At 33.2% G+C, this 27,571-nt stretch overlaps 1 protein-coding gene across 7 annotated transcripts in view; it reads right to left on the bottom strand.

Annotated features, from left to right (window-relative positions):
* Positions 1–386: 386 nt before the first annotated feature.
* The window catches only part of LOC118183244 (uncharacterized), a 138,025-nt gene continuing 110,840 nt past the window's right edge, over positions 387–27,571 (bottom strand). For 6 of the 7 annotated variants that reach the window (XM_035352715.2, XM_085821956.1, XM_035352714.2 and 3 more), the window contains 10 exons: positions 26,223–26,729; positions 24,359–25,173; positions 19,355–19,601; positions 17,066–17,220; positions 11,797–11,893; positions 10,302–10,384; positions 9,938–10,135; positions 8,486–8,624; positions 6,000–6,058; positions 387–3,020 (listed from right to left, as the gene is read on the bottom strand). In XM_035352715.2, coding sequence (XP_035208606.1) covers positions 465–3,020; positions 6,000–6,058; positions 8,486–8,624; positions 9,938–10,135; positions 10,302–10,384; positions 11,797–11,893; positions 17,066–17,220; positions 19,355–19,601; positions 24,359–25,173; positions 26,223–26,729 — 4,856 coding nt within the window. In that variant the 3' untranslated portion in view covers positions 387–464. The remainder of the gene's footprint in view (positions 3,021–5,999; positions 6,059–8,485; positions 8,625–9,937; positions 10,136–10,301; positions 10,385–11,796; positions 11,894–17,065; positions 17,221–19,354; positions 19,602–24,358; positions 25,174–26,222; positions 26,730–27,571) is intronic. The other variant, XM_035352716.2, reaches the window with a different exon arrangement.

A 27,571-nucleotide genomic window follows, 5' to 3' on the forward strand; every position in this document is an offset into this window, starting at 1 on the left:
TTGTGTGTATATGTGTATATTTATGTGTATATGGGGGGCGAAGATGTTTTCAATAATATTACCTTTATGCCATAATACCCAGGATTTAATGCCATACCACAGATGCAATGTTCTTATCGGCCATGAAATATTGACACGCCTTGGGACGAAATGGATCAGTACATATATATGTGTTGTTTAAGTCAAAGTTAATAAACTGATGTCTTATGAAATATGTAAAAATCCTTAGGAAATTTTCCTCTAGTTAAGTATAATAAGATATGGCATCGGTAGTGTAGTTTATTTGTAATACATTTTTAAAACGTTTCGCGGAATTTTGAATGATTTTATGTACACTAGGTAACATTAATTAAGGAAAAATCAAATAATTTCCATACAATTTGAAATTCTTGTTAACTGAAGATTATTTAATACAGTAACGGCAATATACAGAAAATTGTATTCTACAAAATAAATATATTGTTTTATTTATGACCAAACAAGTTTCTATGAAACCAACTGCTTTTTGAAGAACCTTTTGGTTTGAGGTCTGGTGACGAAGGACAACTTTTGTGTGATGCTGGATGAGGCAGCTCTGAAATACCTTCATCTGTGAGCAATAAGCTCTGTCTGCACAGTTGACTGACCGTAGCCATGTCCTTTTTACGTTTACTTCGTCTTAATTTGAGGAAAGATGAAGGCATTTTGAAATCAGAACTAAGCACTGATTTAAAGAGTGAAGAGTTTGATAAGGATTTTGATGTTTTCAAGTTATTTCCTTCTATTGTTTGTGACCCGCTCTTTTGATAATCTGATGTTCTCTTGGACAATCGAGATTCTTGGCAGTTCTCACCTGTCCGAAAGACAACAAGACTCATGGAATCGATGGAACTATTAGACAAGGTATCTTCATCTCGTCTTGTTGTAGAGATTGTTTTAAATCTGGCATCATGTTGTGTGTGTTGTAACGATAGATCTGTTTCTGGTGAATGTGTGTCGCCATATTTTTGTGTTGAAGATAGACCGAAATTTGACTGATCAGTTCGGAAACTTACAGGTAAACTTGTTGACACAGGTGATGAAATGAAATGTTCTTTGGCTTTCCTGACAGCTTCACTTCTGGCACTGGAATTGGGACTAGATGGTGGTGTGGCAGGAAAGAAGTCCAAATTAGTTGGCTTGAAAATAACGGGATTATAATATGCTGATGCATATAAAATGCTTGGAGTATTTGGAGTGCTGCAAGAATGCGTAATAACTGGTGGAATACTTTTAGTGCTATGAAAATTAGTTGAAACTTTTCTTTCAGTTATTGGGGAACTTACATTACTAGACAAAGGACTTGTGGGAGATTGGCTCTCAATTACCTTTTGATTATATCTTTCAATCAATGCTTTGACATTTGTAGCCCCTTCGCAGGATAGGTTTTTTGGACCAACCTTTCGCCAATCTAACTGTGGTGCTGATGGGGATTTAACATAAAGGTTATCAGATTTACCAATATCTTTTGATTCTGTAGCTGCCTGGACTTTGTTAAATTCGCAATTTAAAATTTTATTTGTGTCATTCACATCTGCAGCCTTAACAAAACGCTCCGGTTCCTCATTTAGACGGTCCTGAGGTAACAACTGTGTTTGAACTAGTTCATGCGTTATGGTTTTAACATTTGAATGCTTAGGAAAATTATCTTTATTAAATGACTGTGGATCATAAAATTTCAGGTCCTTTTGTGCTTCACGCATTTTTATACAGTTGTTTTTATTATTAGAGTTTGTTAATGAATGCTTATCTGTTGTTTTTTGGAGAAAAACTTCACACGAAACATCAGATTTACCTTCTGTAATTATTCTTGAAGATTCTTTTGATGAACTTTCCGAAACACTTGAATCTTGTTCTGAACTTAGGCTACGTTTCTTAGGCATAACTATAGTAACTATTTGCTCTTCGGTTTCCTTTGTATCTCTAAAACACTTCACTGCATTTCTCAGTTTTCGTTTTGGAAGTTGAATTGTTACTGTTGTAGCATCGTTATTTATGGACTGATTTGTGGAATGAGATTGATCTATGAGCTTATTTGGTTTAGTTGTAATATTTCTGTCCTCTTCATATACGGGAATTAATTCTTTTTGTTTGGTACTTTTTTTACCATTTACCAATGCTATTCCTTGTGAAGTATAATTTTCTGAAGCTATGGATTGCTGGAACATGTTATCCGAATGATCCGTAGAGGATAGTGATTCTGGTGGTTTAAGACGTTTTTTCGATCGCTTTTTTTGAAATTGCTCCCTTCTTTCTGTTACTGTTTCTTTTCTGTGCTTGTCACTCATTGATCTGTTTGGAAGTTTGGGTGATTCTTTATTCTGTGCAGCTCGTTCTGAAAGGCAACGTTGCACTTGAATAAGAAAAGGTATTTTTGAATCAGATGCTACTTCTCTCAACAATTTATTGTTGTCTTTTACTAATGATGCTACCTGTGCAATATCTGAACTTTCTCCGCGTATGCTTTGACATTTAGCCAGTTGATTTCTAATTCGTTCTTGATTTCTAATGTCTCGACACAAATTTTTGAAATTGAGATTAGAATCTGATAAATTGCTTCTCCCTTCTATTTCCTGAAGATAAGAAATCCGTGGCAATCTGAAAGATTGACATTTTTGAGGCCTTTTGTCTGAGGAACGTTCTAGATTTCTCTGTATATGGAAAGTGTTAGATCTTCTCCTTCCTGTACTTGAGCAGTTTATTGCAACTTTCTGGAGTTTCTTTCTCCTTTGCGTATACCCTCTAGGGGGATGCTCGCCATATGACATTAAGAGCCGTTCTGCATCCGCATTTGCAGGAGACATGGGTACAGGACGCCAGGCAACTCTAGTATAATCGTCATCAGATGAAACCTCAGATTCTGCAGATGATGAGCTATTCTCTTTCCACGAATCCTCATTCGCAGAAATGATGCTAATATTTTCGGCAGAATTCCTTCTTACGGTGATTTGTTTTCTTTGATCCATTGTTGCAGCTTGAGATTTACGTTTCATTCTTGAATTCTGTCCAAGAAAAAAACATTTTATATCAAGTAATAAAGAACAAAATTTAGAAGTAGCTTATTTTAAATGCAAAAAAATATTGTAAAAAGATGAAATCTCGCTTTAAAAACATATACTCTATTTTGATCAGTGTTTAAAACCATATCGCAATATTCTAAGAAATGTCATTAACGGATTCAAACTCGAGAGCAAAAATTTGTTTATTTAAAGAATTTTGAAGATTTTGCTATGTTTTATTTATAGACTTGCTAGATATAGCGTATAGTAGTACTTAATAGATAAAAGTATTTATTGATTACTTTAATTTTAATAGAGTAAAAGTAATATTAATATTATTTATTACGTTCGTTAGTAGCCATAGTACACTTAAGCACAGATTATATGTGATTTGATATATATTTCAGGGTTAACTATACGACAAACTAAACATTTTAGGATTTCTAATGTACATAATTATCCTAAATACATTAGAGGATGATGATTATATGCATCATCGTTTCCTGAAAAAGCACATACTAAAGCTTTGTAAAAAAGAGAAACATTTAACTTCAACACAGACATCTAAATTCTTTATAGCTACACCAAGCTAGACAGAAGTGATAACATTTGAAAGACAGAAAAAAAGTACAGCTACAGGTCATCATTTTAAATAATGTAATATTTAAGTAAGATAATATTTATATGACTTTTTTTCGGGGACTACCGTAAAATAAATGATAAACATTTACAGCAGCAAGATTTTGATATTAAACATTGTATTTAAAGGTAGTTTTATAAGGTATTTCTCCCGCCTTCCTAGCGTGCCTTTGTGATGTAGTGGTTCTGCACACTGGGCCGGTATTCCAGAGGTCCGTGGTTCGATTCCCGGCGAAGGCAGTTGCTAATTTTTCATCTCTCCGCCTTTTCCAACTAACCTAATGTCTCTACAGTGGCGCCCGAACTAAAAGGGTTTTGGATGAGGACTCTCAACACCCAGGATTTGGCGATTGGGTCCTCTATAAACCCCAGTCCCCTTTAAAAAGTGGAGTCCATAAGGTATTTCTCCCACTTTCTTAATGTGCCTTCTTGATGTAGTGGTTCTGCACTACATCACTACATCTGCTGTGCCGGTATTCCAGAGGTCCGTAGTTCGATTCTCGGCGAAGGCGTTTGCTAATTTTTCAATCTCTCTTTCTTCCAAATATCCTAATGTCTCTACAGTTTCTGTACTTGGTATGATTTTAAGAAGTTTAATTAGCATGATGTGAAGCTTAAGAATAAAGACTCCATATTACTCATTTGTGTGTGTATTCAGCATTATTAAAGCCATTAAAAATCTGTTATGTAATGCTCTTTATCTATATTACTTACTGCATTGAATAGATATAATGTTAAGTATGCATCCAGGGGCAATAAAATTTGGTAAAAGCATCATTTTATTTTAACTTATTTAGAATTTAAACAGATGTACGGTTTCTGTTGTACACGAAATTTGGAGTTAAAAGTTCTGCAGACTCTACTAGACACATAGCGAATTATCGCTACGTAATTACTTAAACAATTCACAAAATACAGAAGGAGGTTTAAAAAATGATCTTTTTATTTCATCTTAAATTGAACAGACCAGGCACAGCTTGTGCTACAGACGAAACTTCTACTACCTGTGGATATTTAAATTGACATAACAAAAGTTAAATTTCATTGTAAAGAGCGTAATTCTAAGACTATAGACAATATGAACTGGTTCAGTTATTCTACCGGCTTGTATTTTGAAACATCGTTAGCGAGATGCTAAAACCGAAATATAAAAAGGAGAAATTTTAAGCAGGGCTGGCGTTAAACTTTTAAGCAGCGAAGGAACCATACTAACATCAAGACGCGATTGGTAGAAGTTCTAATCTTAAGATTCAAAACTTTCAGCTTATATCCACAAAAACCAAATTTGCATTCTAATGAGGAATATGAAAAGGAGAAGTTATAGTAAAATCTTAAATCATAATCACTGGTTAATTAACATAAGATACGTTAACAGTGTCAGCTTCACTTTAACTACTCACTTACATTTTTAACTTTAACGCTGAAAAGTGATACATTTACGCAATGTTAGCTTAAAGAATGGTATGTAAGCCATTTATTATCCTTGTAAAACTCCGCCAACGTATCAAGCTCCTAAATATAAAGCCATTTAATGTTTATGGATAAAAATCTCAAAAAACATTAACTGAAAACTTTTTTAAAAAGTCGTTTCAAACTGCTTTCAGAAGTACAAGAGAGTCTTCTACGTTAGGCCATCTTATATTAAGCCATTACGAAATATATATATCATTTAGTTATACAGAAACTGCAATGACTTTAATTAATTAATTTTGTGCTATACAGTTATAATAATTAGCACTGGAAAATGTTCTATAGAAAACTCCTTTCATGGCATTGTTGACTTAATTAAAGTACTATACATCTCTGCTTTTGTAGCACAAGATCAAAATATTTAAACATTTTAAAAAAATTAAATGTATTGTGCCAATAGATTTTATATAATTACAAAAATTGTTCTTATATCAGTAGTTACCGAATGTTTCTGTGTAATCTGTTTTCTATTGAGGAGGTAAAATATTATGCGCGCCCTCTTGGCATGGTGATAGGATGATAGGTCTGGGTTCGAATTTCGGAGAAGAAAAGGATGTTTGTAAGTGTACCGTGCTTTTATGGTATGGAGACACAAATATACTGCCAAGACGAAAGTTTTATCGATAGGTTAGCGGAAGGGGAAGGAGATTGTAAGGCTATGAGGTCCGTTTCCCGGGAGATTCCCCTTCAAAATTGGGAAGGAGATGGAAAAACTCGCCCAGTCACCTGTAAGAAACTCAAGACGATGACAGGCACAACAACCCTTGTCTTTTGCCACGATAAAATCTATAAATTTGATCTGATGTTACTGTGAAGCAAATAAATAAGAGAGTCAAAATTAAATAAGTCATAACAATTTATATTAATACAAACCTCGGCATTTGTTGATGCTATCGCCATCTGTGAATCCTTACAGCTTCCTTTAGAATAGTCTAGAAAAATAAAAAACAATAAAAACGTTAATACCGCTTAAAATATCAGTGAAAATTTATTTTGGTCAATTCATTATTTTGCTTTATGTCTTATATGGGCTTGGATTGGATTGGATTATTTAATTATGGCAAAGCACACTAGGGCTATCTGCCTAAGGGGAGGGATGGGTGAAGGACTTTCTAATATATGTGCTTGAAACAACGATGTAGACATATATGTGTTAAAAAGCTGAACTTTTGAATAATAACTATTATTTCCACAGTTCCCTTTTCTTTCAAAATTTATATTGAAAATTTAAAAAAAATTGGTCATATGATTAAAAATTTTGTATGATTTTACTCTCTGATCTTAGCTCTAGTGACTCAAAAATACTTGCAATAAGCTTGGTAATTCTATTTGAAGTAAAATATCTGGTGGCCGTTTATTACAATTTGTCGCCAAACCAACCAAACGTGCAAGAAAGCTGGGACTTTTATAGACTTACAATGCGTGTTAAGCACTTCTTCAGATTAATATATGTTAAAAATCAGTATTTAAATTGAAACTTTTAGAAAGGAAAAAATATTGGTCCTAATTATTTGGGCTGCACTGCTAAATTAGGTTACAATGTAGTATCCCCAGCAGGAGTAGCAAACCATGAATATTCTCCGTGAATTACTTTGCTAAATTCTTTGATTTTGGGCTTCTTCCTTTTTGAAGAGATACACAATGTATGATCATTTTGCTTATAAGTTATTTTAAGAGTGCTCTGTGTAGTATTCGGTCAGATTTCTATATGCCACCGTTAAGCTCATAACCAAGAATTAAATAATTCTTGTCAAGTTAGCAGATTGGAAGATTTATTCCATCTCTAAACAAATCAGTATTTTGAATGGAATCTTTTATTAGTAATTTCCCGCATCATTATAGAGAATTATACAGAAAACAGGCATCCAAAGTAGGCTCTATTGGGATAAGATCTGGCGAGTTAGGTGGCCAGGATATTAACTGGAATTGATCCTTACAATTCGAGCCTTGTGACATCGGCGTTGTCCTGCTGAATGACTCCATTTCCAGTTGGGGAGAAAGACGTCATGTAAGGGTGCAACTGATCCGCAGTTATGTTCAGATAGTCCGCAGCTTTCATGGTCTGTTCTATCTCAACTGAGGGACCCAGGGCAGCCCATGAGAATGTTCCCCAAAGCATAATACTTCCACCAGCAGCCTGTGTTTGACCTGCTGTAGGGAAGAGGTAACCCTGACACGACTATCAATGCGATGAATGAGAAATCGTAATTCATCCGACCAGGCTTCTATCTTTCACTTCAAAATACTGATTTGTTTAGTCCAGTCTCGATGTTACCGGTCCCATTGCAAGCGTAGTTGACAATGACGCTTGGTCAATAGAGGCACACGAGGTGGGATGTCTGTTGTGCTGTCCCATATCCAACAGTGTCCGGTGAACTGTGTGTTCCAAAATACTTGCATTTGGATCTGCACTGTATTGGGCTGTCAGCTGATCCCTGTTTAGTGGCAGTTTTGCTGTACCAAGCGAGACACTCTCCGACATCCTTTTTCTTTGATGACGCGCGGATGTCCAACACCTGTGTCTACTGATGGTTTCATCGTCATTTATCCACTTTGCATAAATACTAACAATGGCAGATCGTGAACAACCTACCATTCATGCAGTTTCGGAGATATACGTTCCGAGATTTTATCTGCAATCTGCCCTCTATCAAATTCTCTTAGATCAGCAGCATTTCCCATCACTCTCAAAAGTAAGTGCAGGAATGATTCCTTACCTTCTGCAAGTAGCAGTACTACAATTTCACGTGCCCTCCACCTCATCCAGACAAGTTCATTGAAAACTGTGGGGAAGGTCATAATGTTTTGGCTGGTCAGTGTATATTCTATACGTCAATGAGCAAGCACATATCCGTTTCCACAGTTTACATTAGTGTAGACAATTATTTTCATAGAATTTTATTTGATAATTATCTGTGGAGTACTATTTCCTCAGTCATTCTTTAATTTTGTACGAAAAAAAGGCCAGCGCAAAAAATGCTTATAGGCATATATAAAACGGAAATTTCCAACATAAAAACATCTATTAAATATATAATCATTTGCTTTATAATAGTAAATCTATAAACTTCTTTCTTTTCTTTGCTAACATTTCATTAAAATAGGTCTCTTGAAAAAGGGATATCGCAAATAAAAATATAAAAGATATAAAGTATTTCAAATTTACGATGAATGAATATTTTTTAAACAATTTTGGAAAAGCTAATATTGTTTACAGCTTCTGAGCAAAATTTTCCAAACATATTTTTCTCATTATACGCATGCATAATGCAAAATTTATTCCATCTATTTGTGAAGCTGTAATAGTTTTAATGTTATAACGTGAAATGCAAATAATTATGTATCATTGCAAATTATACCTGCTGCTGATGTTAGTTTTAGCACTTCTCTGCTTAGCTGTTGAACTGTGTTTGAGAGTTGTGTGGCTTTAAATTCTGTGAGAGGCAAAGCTTCGTAGAATGCTTCTGTAGCTGTCATTCTATTGCTCAGATCTTCGCCCTGTATTAAAAATAATATGCCTAATTATTCATATCTACGTTAATAACATTTAGGTACTGATAAAAATTTTTAACCTATTCAATAGATTATTAAATACTGTTATTTTTTAAACAATTTTCTATATTCCTCTTCTACCAAATTTTCTTTCATTTTACGCTCACAATCTCTTGAAGTATATAAATAAACGACTTAAAAAAAAGAAAAACAAATACGATTTGATAGTTTGAATTCATTTAGATGAATACGAATTTTAATATGTGAGCTGTTTCTTGTCGTAGGTCTGATCGACATTATCATTTATGGAGTTTTAGTTCATAGTTTTGGGTTTTGCACTCAGTTGGTGCGAGAAATTAATTATAAGCTCCGCAGTGAATGATAGTCTAGGATGAATTATATTAATTTAAATTTCCAAAATTTAAAAATGAAATGAAGTGAAAAAAGGCTAGGCACTGAATTTTAAGATGTATTAATTAATCAAGAAAATTACTGTTGTTATCTCAAGTAGATTTGTTTGAAACTGCAGAATTGTTGCCTAAATGCGAATTGCAAAAATTTCTATTTTAATTTATAAATCTCTAGTTCTAAAATATACAAAAATGTCTAACCTAAAAGTTAACACAAAGATACAAAAGGTCACTATTTGCAAAAAAATATATTGTGTAACAATATTTTAAGAGAAAAGTTTAAGTTACTACTAACCCTTCAAATTTGTTCATTTGCTTGACTATGTCGAAGCATAACGAGGGCAGTTTGTTTAATGGGACGGACAGCTTCACAAAAGTCTTTCTAAGGAAAACTGGCTCGTATTAGAATTACACGCAGCAAAACCACGGAAATATTTAATCTTTTCCCAATCCGTTTGCTGGAATTCTTGGAATCATTTAAAGAACTGTTAATAGAGGAAAATAATGAATAAATTGATCAATTTCCTTTGCTTAATTTTATATAAAACCCTTAACTCATATTTGGATGTTTAATCAGAGTTCACCAATAAAATTAGTTTACTTTGTAGAGTCATTAGGTTAATATGAAGCAGGAAAGGTGAAAAATGTGCAATGCCCTCGCCGAGATTACAATCCTGGGCTTCTCAAAAACGCGTCGTGTATACTTTCAGCTACATGTGAAAAGAGTGACGAAAGCATGTGAAAAGAGTAAAAAAATACCTTGTAAAGTCTATGTGGCCTTTGGGAACATAAACTTTTAAAACGACTCTCGCACTTTATCTCAAAATCCGAACTGTCATCCAGCATAATATAATTTTAATAGGAACCTTGATGCTTTTACAGCATTTATCAGTTGTAGAGTATACGTACTTGTGTGGGCAAGTATGCAGAAGCTTCTTCTGACGAATGAGATCTGAAATGGGCGTATTTTGACCTTTTCCTGTGCGCAGTATGTGTGTGCAATTCTGTTTCTAACTTGACGGTGGATAAATCTCGATGCAAAAGTTCCCATCTCAACTGACAGATTTGGCGGGTCTTTTGAGACAACATTTCTTCTAGGTCTTGTGTCTAAGAAAACAAACAGAATTAAGAATGCTTTCATGATTTTGTTTCTTTGGCAAAATTATAAGACTTTGTAATTGACTAGACGATTATCTGGTCGTCTATTGAGGAATTCTTATTGAGATAATCATTTTAGAAAGAAACCAATGGATTTAGATAGATATATTCTTACCTGCTTAACGAGCAGAGCTGATAGATCTTGCAACCTTTCGATGGCCTCTGCGTGTGAAGAAACTGGAGCTTTTGTTTCATTGTCTGTAAAATAACGAATCATAAAATATTTAATGTTGTATTTAATGTAGCAAATGTTTAGCATTTCATAAAAACGGCTTAAGGTAATAATTGAATTAATAAAACTTGTAATTCAATAATAATAATAGATTGCCTGTCATATCAAACATTTTTCACTGAATCATATATTTTTAGTGACTGTAAAACTATTAGTACTTCTATGCACATTGACTGTGAATAACTGTTTCAAATCATGCAGTACTAAAATCCCTAAGCATCTGAGTGTGGCGTTAGAGATTATAGCTTCTAATTCATCTTTCATATTCTTTCTTTCGTTTTTTTTTTTTTTTTTTTTTTTTTTTTTTTTTTTTTTTTTGGGTGTGTGTGTGTGTGTGTGTAACTTTTTGCTTTAACTTATCACTACGTGAAAAAATGGCAAGCAGTCTGTCCTGGACTAACAGCGAACATTCGCGTGTAATGTCATCCGATCCATCGGCCTGGGACACATCGCGCAACATCGCAATGTCTCGGACATCATTTATAAAATGTGAAAATCCACACTCACAGTAATTTTTGCAAGTGGTGTTCATGATTAGGTGCATGGTCCAGATCAGTAGATTAGAAGCAGTCCGCTGAATGGATTTGATTCCCTGAGATATTTTCCGTAGGAAGTTGCCGAAGAGAAGGATAAAGAAGAAAGCCATGTAATTTGGATGAACTGCAAACAAGTTTTGTTACGCATAACATTGCTTTTTGGAGCCAGCAATAATAAATGCACTATTTCATTCAAAAAAATGTAGCAAAGCAAAGCTATAAGCAAAGCTATAAGATTCCTTAAACAAATCTATTCCTTAAAGCAAAGCTATAAGGAATAGATTTGTTTAAGGAAACCTGGTTAAAAATACATAAGTTACAGTAAATTTAAATCAAGAAATGATTTGTCAGACAGCTTATGCATTTATTTGATCCAGGAAAATAAACTTCTACGAATACCAATTTTTAATGTAGCAAAATAAAAATCCTCTACAGGGTAAGGGTAATGAAATGGTTCAATAAATATACTTCAAATGAATCGTGCATAAATTCTCGCAAGTTATAAACTAATAAAATTAATTTAAATTATTTGAATAGCTTAACATTCTTGGAAAATGTAATCGAAAGGTTTTAAAGAAAGCTAAATTTTTAAACTTATTACCTTGTTAATATTTTACGGGTGCGAAGAAAAGTTTATAAAACAATACATTATTTATTTCCCATAAAATTACTAAATGAACGTCACAATTTGTAGAAATCAGAGTGTATTTGCTAAATACCAAAATTTTACATAAAGCTAAATGTAAAATTTAAGATACAAAATCATAGCATCAGAGGAAAATGCTTAGGAAATAAGCATGAATTGACTGAATTGAATGACTGTTGTTCATATATAAATTTACCTTCTGTGTTTGAACCTGCCGCTTGAAGTTCTCGCATTTTTTCCAACAAATCTAAAGTCATATTTTCCTGCTGTTTTGAATGGTATCGGAAACTGTCCTGCAAAAGATGGTTTAGTCATGTAATTACAGAACAATAAAAATAAGCACAATTAAAACAATTAAAAATTTCTTTCTTCTTGTGACATGCACTTCTATTTTATTTAAAAAAAAACTATCAGAGGTAATAAGTGGATGACTTCCATAGCTCGAAGGAGCGCAAAATAAAATATATACCTGATAATAAATAATAATAAATAATAATGGACCTTTTTCCATAATACAGTTGCATTGTTAATTGATTTAGGCAAAGTACACGAGGGGTATCTTCCAAAGGGATGATATTCCTTTGTGGGGGACTTTATAAAGGAAACTGGCTTGTATTTATATTACACACGGGGGATGACTTGTATGCAACCAGCTTATTCGCTCGTATTTGAGTTAGGGTCTAATTGGTGTGTAGCATAAAACACAATGACTGAGGCATAAGACCGATATGTAAAGGAGACTAAAACTGAATTGATATGGATGACAAACTTAAGACTGCCACATGCTTTAACTCCGAAACCCCAGCCATTAATTAAGTTATAACTCTCCTAAAACAACATAAATTGCTGTCATTTATTCAGGGAATAAATTTCAGTTTCTTTTGTTGAATTATGCTATTTCTCATTGAACATTAGTTAAATATTTTCGTGTTTTTATTTTGTGTAAGCTTAAGGGAAATATTTTTGCGTTCTACGGGTTCGTGGATTTGGTGTGATTGATGACAACACTTGATGAAGAATCGAGACAGAATTTATTCGTCAGAATTTCACAGGAGAGTTCGAAAGGCACGTTTAAAGCCGTCGATGAACTACGATAAACACGTTGAAACAATCAGCAACACAGCCTTCAGGCTATCAGGCTATAACGGTGAAGACAGCTTCACGGCAAAGCACTAAAGTACAGCTCCCGACTCGGTCGATCTCTCTCAAGCTAATCTCTGAACTCAAAGCACTACTACTGAGCTCAACCCTTTCAAGATACTCCTCGTGATAAAATATTACTCCAGGTAGAGGCTGGGTATATATAACTTTTGTGCTGCCTTCGAGAACATGCTCGGAAAAACCGATAAAAATTCGTTCTGGAAGATCTCGCTCCGTCTATGGCATATCGCCAATTTTGTCCTCAAATGGGCGATTTCGCGCCAAATCTGCTATCTTGCCTTTCCTTGCCACTTACTGGCAACCCTAACCCCGCTTTGCAGGAAAGCTATCTTACGGCAGCTAAGCATTTCGTAACAATATTAATTGTTTTACAAATAAAAGTAACACTGTTATCCTTTAACCACGAAGATAATAAGCGTTAACATCCCACGCAACTGCAAATCACCATATGATTTTTGCTTTTCCCAAAACATAATTATTCACAGCTTGCTATTGATCAAAAGCCTTATGAATAATAAAAATAGAGGACAGATTTGCGCACTTTGTATTCCATAGGAAATACTCTATAGTTTTGCAATAAAGCAAACTATAGAAAATAATTTTTTAAGGAAAATAAAGCATTGAATTTGTGAATAATTTAAGTTCATATCGTGGTAAAGTTGAATCTTCTACTCCTTACATCTCCCGTACCTACATGGATATTGTTTTACAGGATTCATATACGTGTATGTGTTATCAAAGTAAAATTTTAACATGAAAAGATAATGTCCAGAAAAAGGAAATTTTTATTTCCAAATACATAAACTGATGCTGTTATAACAGAGCATTTTAGTCGTACGATTAATCTAAAATAGCTTGGTGAATGCAGTTGATAAAGTTTCAGCCAGTTGCCGCATACGTAAATAAGTCATCTAAACAATAATAAATGACATACACTATTAATATTTATAATTTCAAGAAACGCTGTTGAATTAAAAACATGTACAGAAGTTTTCAAGATGTTCTGGCAAATTTGAAATTTTTATTATAGGTGAAGGGGACAATGACAGATTTGAGTCTATTTTCTGATAGTAAAAGTTAAAATAGATTAGTCATTACATATATTTATAAATTCACAGCATATCAAATTTTTTTAAAGTTTTTTCACATTTGTACTCTACATAGCTTATGTGCTATGTTACATATTTTTTGTTTTTTAATTGATGTAAAATTTCCAAAATATTTTCTAGCAAATTTATCAAAAACATACGCTGTATAAAAGTATCTGCCTACTTCAAGGATTAACTAATAAGTTCATGTGTCATATTAAGCAGAAATTTAAAACTAAGCAGTTAATGTAAATTTTCCTAATAATTTTAACAGCACATTTCTTTTATGTGCCGATTACTAAGCATTCTGTACTTCAAAAAGAACAGTTTAAATTTATATGAGGTTTTCCTTAAAATGTTCCTACTAGAGTAAGGCTTTTTTTTCTACTTACTAGTTAAAATAATCAACAATTCATCTATATTCATCTATATATTTTCAACTAAAAACAAATATGCATTAAGAAAGAATCACCCAAATTCGACGAAAGTTTGCTCGCGTAATTTACATAAATTAAAAGAGAAATCATCTTGATTTGCAGAAAATTATTTAGTCAAAATTCAGTGTACTATGCTGTTGCTATGTAATCAGATATACGTTGTTACTGGTAAAATGTAAACGTATGATTCATGGAGTAATGACCGGAGGCATAATATATCAAATATGGGGAAATGGCAACCAGTTCGTTTTACATTCTAAGGCGGGCTATAGAGAAAAACTCTAAACACAAATATGAGAAAAAAGGGCAGTTTGCCCTCAAATCAGCTGAAAAAGAGAAAACATATACTGAAAGAAAATTCTAGAATTTTTTAATGTTTTAAAATTTTATTTGTTTTGCAAATTTTTTTATTATGAAACAAAAATTTATTATAAAATTTCAGTAACTTTACAAATTGGTTTAATATAGTAACTTAAGTGTGACTGAGTAACACTCTGATAGCTTTTGTGTTATGAAAAAAAAAGACGTTTATATAAAAATGAAACTTATCTTGCTCATTTATTAAATAGCAAAATGTAGTAGCAGCTTACAATAATCTTATAAAAATTTGTAATCGTAAAATGAAAAATTAATATAACAGTTAAAATAAAAATATGATGTGCTGATATTATTAGGTATTTCCCCCTCCTTCTTAGCATGTCTTCGTGGTGTAGTGGCCAGCAAGCTCAGCGCGTATTTCGAGAGGTCCATGGTTCGAGTCCCAGGGATGGCATTGCTCATTTTTCATGTCTTCTGCTTCGAAATAACGTCTCTACAGTATTACCTATTTAATCATACTTTAAGGGGTGTCTGTTTCGGAAAGCAATTCGTTGTTCAACAACTGTAAAAACACGGCCACCTTAAAACCATTACACCACCATCGTATTTTAAGTACCTTATTATCAACATTATACCTTAGAAATATATTATGTGAAGGCTAGAATGTTCATTAATTCCACATTGAAACTGTTTCTCCTCTTTATGCATTTAACGTTTATCAGTGAAAAATAATTCCCTCAACATTTGCATTATGACCATAAATGCAAACATTTCCCGAGTATTTACATTTTGCTAGTCATTCTTGCATGCCGTTTGTATAAAGAACTGAAGATCAATGAAGAAGAACCTTATAAAAATAGATGGATGATTTTATACTTCAGCTGGGAAAAGGAACAATGTCATCTATTTGTTCACTAAATGGTAACCCAGACTCTTAAATATATTACTATCAAGTGCTAAAGGTATAATAAGTATCTAATAGCGATGGGGTCAATGAGCTAAGGCTGCTAGCTCATTGACCCCATTGCTAATGTGTGAGAGCACATATTCGTTTATTTTGAATTAAAAACTGTTTCAAATAATTTTTCTACCTACTTTACCACTGAAAGAAAGGCGCATGATTTTTTTCTTCTTTTCGCAAAAAAAATTGTAAGTTGTCGGTTTTCAGCAACTAATCAGCTGTCAGCAACAAACCTCCCGTCATCAACCATTATTTGTAATGGAGAACTAGTTTGCTGTTTACATGGTGCCCCAAAATGATTCGTGATGATTGGCTACTTTATATCATGTGGCAAAGGAGAAAAATTATGAAGTTATTATTCTGAATAAACAGTTGCTATTCTGAAGTAATATGAATGTGTGATACAGCCTTAAAATGTTGGCATTACAGAGGACACATTGAGATAGCCATCATGCTCTGTGCTTTGAGAGCAGTATATTATTGAAAATGATCTGAGAACACTGTGAGAAGCGCGCTTAAATTGGTTGCAGAATATTGTAGACATATTGTGTTACCATAAGATTACCATGGGTTACAGACAACTTTCAGTTATGTTATAGCTATTGTAGAACAGAGTTATCCTGTTCTACAAGAGCTATAACATAACTTAAAGTTGTGTGTGCCCTGTCTAGAGTCAAACACTCTAGACATGGCACACGTGAGATGTTTTACATTACATAGGCAAATTTCACTCAATTCCTAGCCATACTAAACATACACGCTGCCTTAGAGATTCAGGACGAACCAATAAAATTTATATGCGACGGCCATTCCGATGTTATCTCGTAACGGCTCAGATGTACATAATAATGGGCATTTATAGCACATAATAATGGGCTCTACATTTTTTCAAGGCGGTTTTCACCAAAACTTCATCATGACATTTATTATCGACCCCTTGATCCCCAATAAGACACTGCCTCTGTATCATGCTTTCTCCGAACCACTGCTATAAAAATCATTTGATTATCGCGTCTTCTCGAGTTATGAATTAACTATATGTTGAGTCGACAATTCAGCTTTTAAGTGAATGATACAGCCTCTCTCAACATCATTTATCTTTTCGTATGTATTCAGATCCGTTATCAAAGTCCTTAGGAGTACTCACAACTACAGTCAGCTGTTACAATTGCCTCTTGTTTTACAAAGCTTTCTTTATTATAGTTTCATCCATGCGCGCTTCCTATATACTGTATCTGGACATTATTCGGTTACTCATACCGGAAATTTTAGTCATGTGGCATGTTCGACAAGGATATAGTATTTGCGCTTGGAATTTTGTTCGGATAAAAAACGTTAGGGATTTTATTGTTAAAATATATGTTTTTGTTTTCATTTAAAGCTTAAATTTTCAATACAAATTCTTTTTAAATATGAAAAAGTGAAAATGCATGCTAGAAAAACTGAAGCATGATATATGAATAATTGTTTGTGTGATCTAGTACTTCAATAGGACCTTACTTCTACAGATTCTCTGTCGTTTCTCAGTTTCTCGGTATATCTTTCCAGAACGTCGATTCTCTTGCGAAGCTGGGCCATGGTGTGTAAGCAGCATTGAACGTCTCTCGGTGTTGCTCCTGGTTTGTGCATTTCCCACAACTTTTCTCGGTAACGCTCTAAAAATATGCCATTTTTAATTAAATACATTGTATAGTTATATTTAAAATACGGATGAGCAGTTTTAAAATGCTTTAAGCGTTATTTTGTTTAATATATACGCGTAATATTATATGAAATGGTGTGTCTTATGATAGTTATTTCTGTACGAGTGCTAGCTATGAAAGTTCTAGTTTTAGTTAAAATATTGATTTTAAAAAAAGAAGTTCTATTTATGAATATAAGTGAAACACTCTTGCGTTACATTTAATTTGACTACACGAAAAGAATGTGTCTGTTAATCGGATGATCGATTTTCATGAATACAAAATGATTATTTTAATTAGTCTTATTTGCAACATTACTATTTTAAATTAAATTCAAATTTCGTTTTATGCTATTAACTCTTTATTATAGCATGAAAACGTTTTCAATGAAGCAAAAGGGAAAGAGGAAGGCTTCCTGCTCTTTTACACGTATATAAAAATGACGAAGTGATTTATAGTATTGATATCAAATATGTAATCTCTCCCTAATTTTTGTCTCACTGAACAAGCGTTTTTCAAGTCCAGTTTTCAAGTTCACCGAACAAGCTTTTTCTCCGAAGCGTTAAGTTCTATTAGCGATATATTTTCGATCTTTTCTTGTATTTCAAAAAATATCATCGAAAGCAGTTAAAAAAAGGGGGAAACCCTGCATTGTAGGAATTTGAAAATTTTCCACATCACTATCTACCTTCCCGACTCCGATTCTTTTTTTTTTTTTTTTTTTTTTTTTTGGAAGGTTCCAAGTATCTATCTCAGCGTTCTCAGTCAACATTTGTTGCTTAAAATCTTAATCTCACTGATTAAGTCTGAGAAGTTACTTAACTAATTCTACATCATTAGAATCCAAGCCACGATTCACAGATAGTTATTCGAGAATGAAGTCACTTAGTTCTATGTGAATAGTGAATGAATGATTGCGAAGAGTTTCACTTATTGCACTTTTAACGAATTTCCAAGATACCCCGAAACTTCTCCAATATTTGTCTAAGTATGTTGCTACAAGTTCAAATGTTTCAGATAACTGATATCCAACATATGAGGATTAGATTTATCACTTCATACATGAAGCTGGGAGTCTTAAAGAAAGTACTAAAGCTTTCCGTTGTGAATATTGAAATCTACGGAAATTTGTGAAGTGATGAATTAGATTAAAAAAAAAACAAGCCATTTTAAGTATGGTCGAATATGATAATAATAAGCATATTTAAAACTGAAAGTCAAATTTGAATGAGCTAATTTTCAAGAGACAGTCTACAACTTCTCAGGTGGAAAATGTTCGGTATAACCAAACTACCATAAACAAAAGACTCACCTGGAATTTTAATTATCTTTAATTAAGAAAACACAAATAAAAAGAAAACTAAAACATTACACTTAAGGACGTTATAATTTCACATTTAAGTTACAAAAAAATAAATCTCGGAGGACACCATGCTTAGTTCTTGATTTCAGTACACTGAGTGAAGGCTTTGGCCTTTTTTGCCCGGTGTTTCCCCCTGCGGCCGCTAGGTGGCGCTCATTGAGCCGTTGGATTACAACGGTAATTAGATCGCAAATGGAAGCGTGAATGTAATATTTTAAAACAAATGTTTCTTTCCCTAGAGTGTTTGAGATGGGTTAATGTAGATCGAAAGGTGTAATAATGATGCATAATAGTTCAAGTAGAAAAGACAATATATTTCATGATAAAGGCCTTAAAAGTTTTCTCATTTAACAAGGATTGCTAGATTAAATTTATCTGTGACAATGCCAAAATTTTACTTCTGTGATAAATTGCGAATAAGAGCAGTTTTACTTAGTAAGAATAAGTAGGCAAATATGCATCACTGATAAAAGGCTAATAGTACTATACATCTTAACAAACGTGGTTATAGTTTTGATTAATTCTTACCGTAACTGCACGGGCAAAAACATCTGGGCTGCAAAGAAGACATTTCCAACAACAACTAAAGTGTGTAGGTTTTTGATAACTCAAGTATATCCAAAACATAGGATTTGTGAATTAAACATGTAAGCACGAAGCATGAAAAAGCAGATTGATGGTCCACAATAACTGCAAAAACTTACAGATATATAAGAAAAAGTTATTAACATTTTATTTATTGACCTGTTTCTTGCATATGATGTTGATTCATCACATCGACTTTTGCATCAAGCATTTCCAATTCCTTTTCTAGTCTCCTGCAGATTTCTTCTTTATCCTTAAGTTGTTCTAAAAGAATGACATTTTCTTCTAGAAGACCGTAATAGGTCTCCGAATCCTTCCTTCTTTTATCTAGATCGTCTTCTTCGCTCTCTTTATTTACTCCTGGTTCTGCAAGCTCATCCTCCAAGGAATCGCCTACATTCCTGCTCTACAAAGAACAATAAATGCAAATAAACTTGTGCAGACACGGAGTCAAATGGAAAAAAAGTAGAGATTAGAGTCAGTGAAGACGTTACATTTCTTATCGATTACGATTTACATTATTTTTCTTCAATTTTAAGTTATTGTAATTATCTTATTGTGTTTTTTATAACATTAGCGCAACATGCAAATTACAATGGCTAAGCAAAGATCAAGTTTTTCTATTGTATCCAACACCTTTTCTAAACAAACATGATTTTTACATTATTTTCAGAATAATTTGAAGCAAGCTAGTAATGTATTTATTTTTAAAAAATTCGAAATATATAAGATTAATTTTTTTTCAACGTTAAACGTATGCAAAAGCAAGTTAACTCTGGCAAAACTTTTCATTATTTATATTTAGTTTGCTAACTTAACAAACAGATATATGATATCATACTGCCTTTTAAACAAACTTTTTAGTTATTTTTGTTCCATATCTAGAAATTTTTTCTTGCGAATTATGTTATTCAGCAACATTGAAAATTAATCCTTTACCAAGATCAGATTTTAAAAAATCACTCTTTTAAGAAACTACTCTCTAACATTCGTTCCTTAGCTAAACTCCTCAATTTTTCATGTCCACTTTTCAAATGATATTTAATGAAATTAACACTGAAGGCACAGGAAGTCAAGTAAAATTAATTCCTAAAGCCGATTAGTAAAATGCATTCAAGTACATTTCCATCATTAAGGTGCCAGATTCAAGTCCATGTTTAAATTACAATTTTACAATGGTCGTAATAGAATTGAAATTCGGTAATGGACCATCAACTGTTAGCTGTGTACAGGATTCTATCCCACTGGTAAAAGGGCACGAGACTTTAGAAAGCTTGAGGCATGAGACTTTAATAATGAAGACGTCTTTCGTAACTCGGTTAAAAATGCCTATCTGTCATAAATTAGAAATCATTAACAACCTCGATATCAGTTTCAGCTTCCAAATTATGTCAACTTAATAATTATACACCGTGTCCATAAACATCCTTACGCGACCTTTTTTTCGCAGCCCTACATTTCCATACATACAACTATTTTAAATGAGGCAAATTAATGTGTTTTGTCACGTTTCAGTTTAAAGATTTTCAAAATCCGTAAAACTTTCAAAATACAACTTTTCATATCTATTTTTGTCACACTGAAGTAAAAAAAAAAAATTAATTATTTCCGACTTTTACTAGATATGACTATAGAGACCAAAGAACCTTGTAAACGTAATTTTTAAAAGAGTGAATTTTCAAATTTAAAAAATGCAAAATATGAATATTTGCTTCATTTAAAACCCTAGCAGCTTGCGCGGTCAGCCGCCTCAAACAGTTAATAAAAAGAAGAAAAGTATGTATAATGATTCTAATGAATCTAGCTAATATAATTTCATGGATCTAGTTAGTAATTAATAATAATTTAAATGAATTTGCATTTATTTCTTTTAAAGCGTCTACTTTTCTAATAATAGAATAAATGTGAAAGAAAAATTTAAAAATCATATGCTTGGTTGAACGACAACACACTGACGCATAGAAGATAAAAACATTTTAATTCGGGTAGTGACAACTTATTTAATTTAAATCTAGAGTTTATAAATTAAATTCAAAAGACATATATATTGTGTTCTGCTGAGTGGCAGTACCTTTCTTTATATCGCTAAGTTTTCTGATTAATTTTGACAAAAAAATAGCTTACACTTTGCAGATTGGCAACACAAACTGTTGCCGAACTGTTTATACTGCTGATTTTTTTATTGAAAGGTTATTAAATTCGCTCAATAAACAAATAAAATGAAATAAATTAAAAGGGAATTTGAAAATCGAAATTCGGGCTTCGAGGTGCACATGTTCGAGGGGAGGCTTACGTACGGTCAGAGGTTGGTGGTTCTAGGCGCCGCAGTTTTTCCACAGTGCAAGGAACATACACACATATATACCCACTTGCATACAGATTCTTCATTCTTTAAAAATAGAGATTTTCGAATTGTAAATGTATGCCGATAACCAAAGGTTGCGAAAATAGTCCCATAAAGTCCCATAAAGATTTTTTGTGGACGTAATGTATATTAATATATTCCTTGTCGAATTAAAGAGCTTTGGAATAGAGCCATTAAATAAATAAAAGAACAAAATTGTAAGGTATATTTTTTTTTATAACAGTTGTTTCAATTTAGATAACCATTCCTATCAATTCTTGTTTCCACTTACAACTCCCTACCAGAATGAGGTTTTAGAATCGCGTTGAATGCAAATGAGTTAGAAGTATTACTTAAGGAAGGTTTAACTTACTTCGTGAGAGAGAGCTAGGAATCCTGAATAGCGCGTGTTTGCCTTCGGACTAAGTTTTTCTTGAAGCTGTTATTGCTCGACCGTATTATTACATGTCTTTTGATATTCGCCGACTAGTTTAAATTAAAAGCCGACTACGTTAGGGCCGGTTTACACTTCTCCGAGTTACTTTCGGCAAGCCCCTAAACCGAGCAGCGTCTCGAACTGAGTGAACGGACCTGTAATCTGATAGATTGTTTACACCAACCCGCGAGCTGGACTGACACCTCGTCTCCGTTTGTTTGCAAAATGATACCGACGTGTATGTATTGCTGTGCTTGAAGTTCGCGAAGCAGTTTCCAAAGAATTCATTTTTGTTCTAGGGGGGAAAAAAGAACAAAAGGAAATCAAAACGTGACTGGATAGCTCGCCGTGATGAATTGGGAGCATTTAATCAACTTCAGGGCGAGGATATCCAAAGTTACAAAAACTTCATCAGGATGGGTGAAGGATAATTTGAAACTTTATTGTAAATGGTCATTCCATTTATTCAGAAAAAAAAAAAAGTTCGTTCGAGCGCTATCTGCGTTTTAATATGCTCTGCCAGCAAAATTAAAAAGGCAGATAGCGCTTCGGTTTCTGGGGACGGGTGACTCCTGCAGTTCTCGGTATATTTATTTCGAGTGCCAAAATGCACAATCAACATGTTTATTTCAGAAGTGTTTGAGGCCATTTTCAATGTATCAGGTTGAGCGAAAATTAATAATCTCTTTCTTGAACTCTCCAACAGCCTCAAATTTTAACCTGTTAATAATAGCCTCATATGCCTTCTTTCGGCGATTTTTCTTTTAATACTTCCGACTGATCGTTTGTAAATAAAATCTAACTCGCTGTTCAAATAAAGAGGAAATTCTATAAACAAAACTTCAAAATTTTAGATTATATTATATTAGGTGTAATTGATCATGATTAAAAACTGATTGTTCTTAATTTATATCAACAAAATAAAATGTTTGCCCTTTCATTTATTTTTAAATTGAAAACTGTATTTTAGTGGGTACATATCATTTAATTGTTTTTTTATTAAATAAAATTCAGAAATAAATATATTTAAAATAAATATTTAGAATCCGATACCCTAATTTAATTTTCTTCTATGTTTTTTCTACAATATCAAAACCCTAAATTTATTCTGATCAGTAGTTATATCCACTTTATATTTAGGTATTAGTAAACAATAATCGTAATATTCAGGTAGTGAAGTATCCCATAATACTTCACAAGATGCATATGCACTAAAAAATGCCACAGTCAGATAGATTATCGCTCCATCTCGGCATTTTCGATATGACAAAAAAATTGGGCACGATGTCTCTGCAAACACCAGTCAGAGTTACTGCTCGGATACATTTTTCAGCTGGTTCAAAGTAGAAACGGAGCCGCTGACTCATCTCCCCTACGTTTCTATTCGAACCATGGAGGGTTATAACTTATTTTTTATTATTTTTTTATAGTTCAAGCTCGAGTGGAGGCTTTGTTGTAAACCCAAGAATGGGGCCAACTTTTATTCTTATTTGAGTGAAATAAAGGGTAGTTTCACCCTTCTTGAGTCTACATCTTTAGTTAGTTTAACTCAGCGATAATTCGTTAAACTAGGTTCCTCCACATCCATCGTAGATAAAAAGAGTGAGGAATCCAAGATTACTACCCAATATTACAGAAAGCGACAAGGCAACAATTTTATAGCTGCAGAAACATTTAGTCTGGTATAATTTATGAAATTTTATGCAAGCTTTGATTTTTGCTAGCTTGGATGCTTATATTAGAAAGGTAAATGTGATACAAAATAGTCTACAGCTTATATTAGAAAGGTAAATGTGATACAAAATAGTCTACAGCTTATATTAGAAAGGTAAATGTGATACAAAATAGTCTACAGCTTTCCTATTGAGCAATTACAGGTTTCTATCTTCTCATCAATATTACGGAGATAAATGTACGGATATCAAACAATTATATTTAAAAGTTGGATATAAATGCGAATATAATTTAAGATTTATAATCATTGGACTTTTGCAATATTTGCTGATCTTATTTTTGCCAGTGAGATGTTTTTTGCTTCATCTGCCAAAGCCCATATTGCCATTTTAATGTACGCAACTGGCATCCTAAATAAAACTTATGTTGTTTACGGGAACACCATTTGGTGTTTTATGTGAATGGAGGTATTTTAAAAAAATTGGAGAAAACGTTTTATTATTATTATATCTTTTAAATTAAATAAAATACTGATTTAAATTCACTATGCGCGTTTATACGGCAATCAAAACATTTTCCAATATTTTCACATCCCTATACCATCATTTCACATAAAACGTCATTTGGCATTCTCCATATATATTGTAAGTTTTATTTTATCGTGCCTTCTCATTAAAGTTTTAAATAAAGTATAAAAGAATTAGCTTACCAAGCTGGAAACTGAGATATTTGTACCATTTGTCAATGCAACCAATGTCGACAAGTCTGGCTCGGAGTTTGCTCGAGATGGATGATTCTGTCTTTCCGTATCTAACGTATCTGGTAATTTCAAGGACGGTAGTGAGTTCGAAGAATTGTGCGATGGCTGTCCAATGTCTGCGATACTAGACTCGGACCTAGATACTACTCTTTGCAAAGCACCAGCTTTGGGAATCAGGCTAGGCTGAACGCTTAAACGACTGGAGTCCAAAAGCGCAATAGTGGATAATTCAGGTCTAACCCCTCGTTTAGTCTCCCATTCGTATAGTTTCTTCGTGAAAGCGTCAGAGATGCCTTCAAACCGAAATTCACCAGCAGCCGTCTTGACTAAAACTTCTCGTTTATTCGAGCTGCTTGCACTAAGTACAGTTTCTTTCAATTTCTCCAGACGAAGAGCTCTTTCTTCATATTTTTGCCTTTCTTTAGACAATCTTTGCTTTTCCTTTTCAATTTTCTGCAATTCTTTTTCTAACCAACTTAAATCCTTGAGTTTAGGTTTCATGGTTTTTTCATAACGATCGGATTTTTTGCGAGCTCTAGCAGTTTCTGGGGCTTTTCTGTCCCAATGAGGTGAGCATGACGTATGGCCAGCGGATCGTATGCGATCCCATTCCTCTATTTTACGATGAAAGTCTTCACTTAAATTGCGTTGAAGCTGAAGCATGAGTTCAGAAGTAGGTGCGGTTAGCGCCATTTGATGCACATGGCTATCACTCCCCACTCGAGGGATTTCTCGAGAATCTTCATAGGATCCTTGAGACATTTCTAGAGGGAAAAAAGGTTATCATTTTAAAGTAATGAAACTTTCAAATTTGGAATTAACATTAAAATTTACTTGAACAAAAACAAATAAAATTAGAGTTTAAAAAATTTGAAACTGTAAGGTATTATCATCTTAAACATAATGTGCAGGAAGCTTACTGAAATTTGTTGCATTAAGTTCTTATATCGAATAATATATTTCACATGCAAAGATAATCAGCCAACGGACACTAACGCGCAAGAGTGGTTCAGAGAATTATTAATTTTCATCTAATTCTTAATTTTAATCTAAAAATTTAATGTGTTTTTAAATTTTCGATTAAATTGCTAATTTTCATTTAAGGCTCAGGGTTCTGTTTAAAAATAATTTTACAGAATTAAGAGCTATTCAATGAAATCATGAATTATGTAGCAGCTATAATATAGCTAAATGTCATAGTTATATGTTAATTGAAATAATATAAAAGGTTTTACATCTTCAACATAATTTACCCTAGTTTAATTTTCAAACATAGCGGCCTTTTGAACTAGTACAGTAATGTGCATGAAAGATTCGTGGCTATTTTGCTGGCTATATTTGAAAAAGTTTTATACTCGTTATGAAAAAATAAAATATAAGAAATTTGATTGAGACAAAAATTGACCGGAATATTTAATTTAAATTTCCCATTTTTTATGTGATTTTCAATTTCCTTTGAGGAATCTTTTAATTAAGTTAGAATAATTCAAGGAATGAGTTTAAATGAAGTGCTTAAAAAATGCATATACTTTAATTGACCGTACAAGGAAGTCATGAGATGTCTAGATCAAATTTTTATACGGTAGAATTTCAGGTGCTTTAAGTGACATCAAAAATATCTAATTTCATTACCAGAGTAAAAACCAGCAGTTTTTAGAATTTTTGCGTTTGTTTAGAAATCCATAAGATCTTTTCTACTGGGTGGTCTTTGAATTTCCATGTCGAGACAGAAACGTTAAAAGTTTTTCAAATACTTAATTATAAATGATACTAAGCAATTCAAGCATGCACTACATCAGAGGTTCAAGATTACCTTCAATGACGTCAAATGGGAAATTTCCATCCTGGGTACAATTAGGACTAGTCGGAGTGGATACAGATGTAGGATCCTTTTCTTCCTCTTTCTTACCTTTTAATACTTTCTTAACTTTTGTCCATCGTGATTTCCTATGAAAGGTGGGTGAAGAACTGGGTGTGCGTGGTCCACCACTATCTCCCTCCTGGTCTATACTTATGGGTGCAGGTTTACTACTCTTCCTTTTCTGGTGTTCCACTTGTTGTCTAGATGCACATTCCGAGCATTCTTCGCACGGTTTCAAGTCCAGTGGATCGACGGTGCCTTTGGCCAAGGAATCACAGTCCGTGCACAAATGATCTCTACGAAGCGATCGCCTTTTTAGACTGTCTCTACGTCTTTCAATAATGGTCTTGACTCTTCCCCAAGGACTCTTTCCACGTTTGCTGTCATCCTTGTCAAATTTTGCATAGTCTTGGTTCGTATAAGAATCACGTTCAATTGTGGATGACTTGGGTTTTAATTCTAGAAATAAGTTTGAAATGTATTTATTATTAAAATGCTGTACTGTGTGAGTTAAAATATACCTATCTTCATAAAAATGCGGATTTTTTTCAATATTTAATAGCAAGTTTTTTTTCAAACTCTTCAAAACGTTAGTCTGTGTCCTTCACACGTTGTACATTATTCAGATTTTCTTCTAATTCGAACATCATGGCACCATACTATAATGTGAAATTTATGGACATCAGGGTATTTAATGGGTATGAAAAAAGCACTTATGATAGCCAAAATGAAAAATAATTGATTTATTCTACAAGGTTTTGACGTGCTGTGCTACTTCTTTTATAAGGTGCTCGAGGGCGGCCTACGACAGACGCTCATTACATTTTACCAGTGATGAATTTCATGGACCTGATCGAAGCACTTTCAGATCAGAGAAATTAAAAACAACAAAAAAATGTGATATTGTGCGGTAAACGCCTGCTAAAAAGAAAAAAATACTCTCTAAATATTCTGAAATTAAATGCATTTTATTGCTAAATTAATATGACAAGGTTATGCCAAGCCTATTTTGCTTGGCCTGTCTGACGCCGGTCCCTACGGGCGGGCGCGACATTTAACATTTTAAAGCACTTAATACGAAATAATTAAAATCGTGTACTAAATATATTACATTCTCCCTCTCATTAGTGGAAAACTCTTCTTAACTCCTGACAATTCAGTTATTTCCCTTCTCATAAATATCGTACAAACTATTTTTAACCCTACGTACCATTTTGAATAGAATAATACCTTCATTTCATTTTAGTTTTCGTTAGTTCATTCAGTTTAGTTGTAGTTGTAGTTGCAGTTTTGGTCTTCGA

Source organism: Stegodyphus dumicola, chromosome 8 (assembly GCF_044657685.1).
Source record: "Stegodyphus dumicola isolate Sdum_Otavi_A_Nest chromosome 8, ASM4465768v1".
Classification (NCBI taxonomy): Eukaryota; Metazoa; Arthropoda; class Arachnida; order Araneae; family Eresidae; genus Stegodyphus; species Stegodyphus dumicola.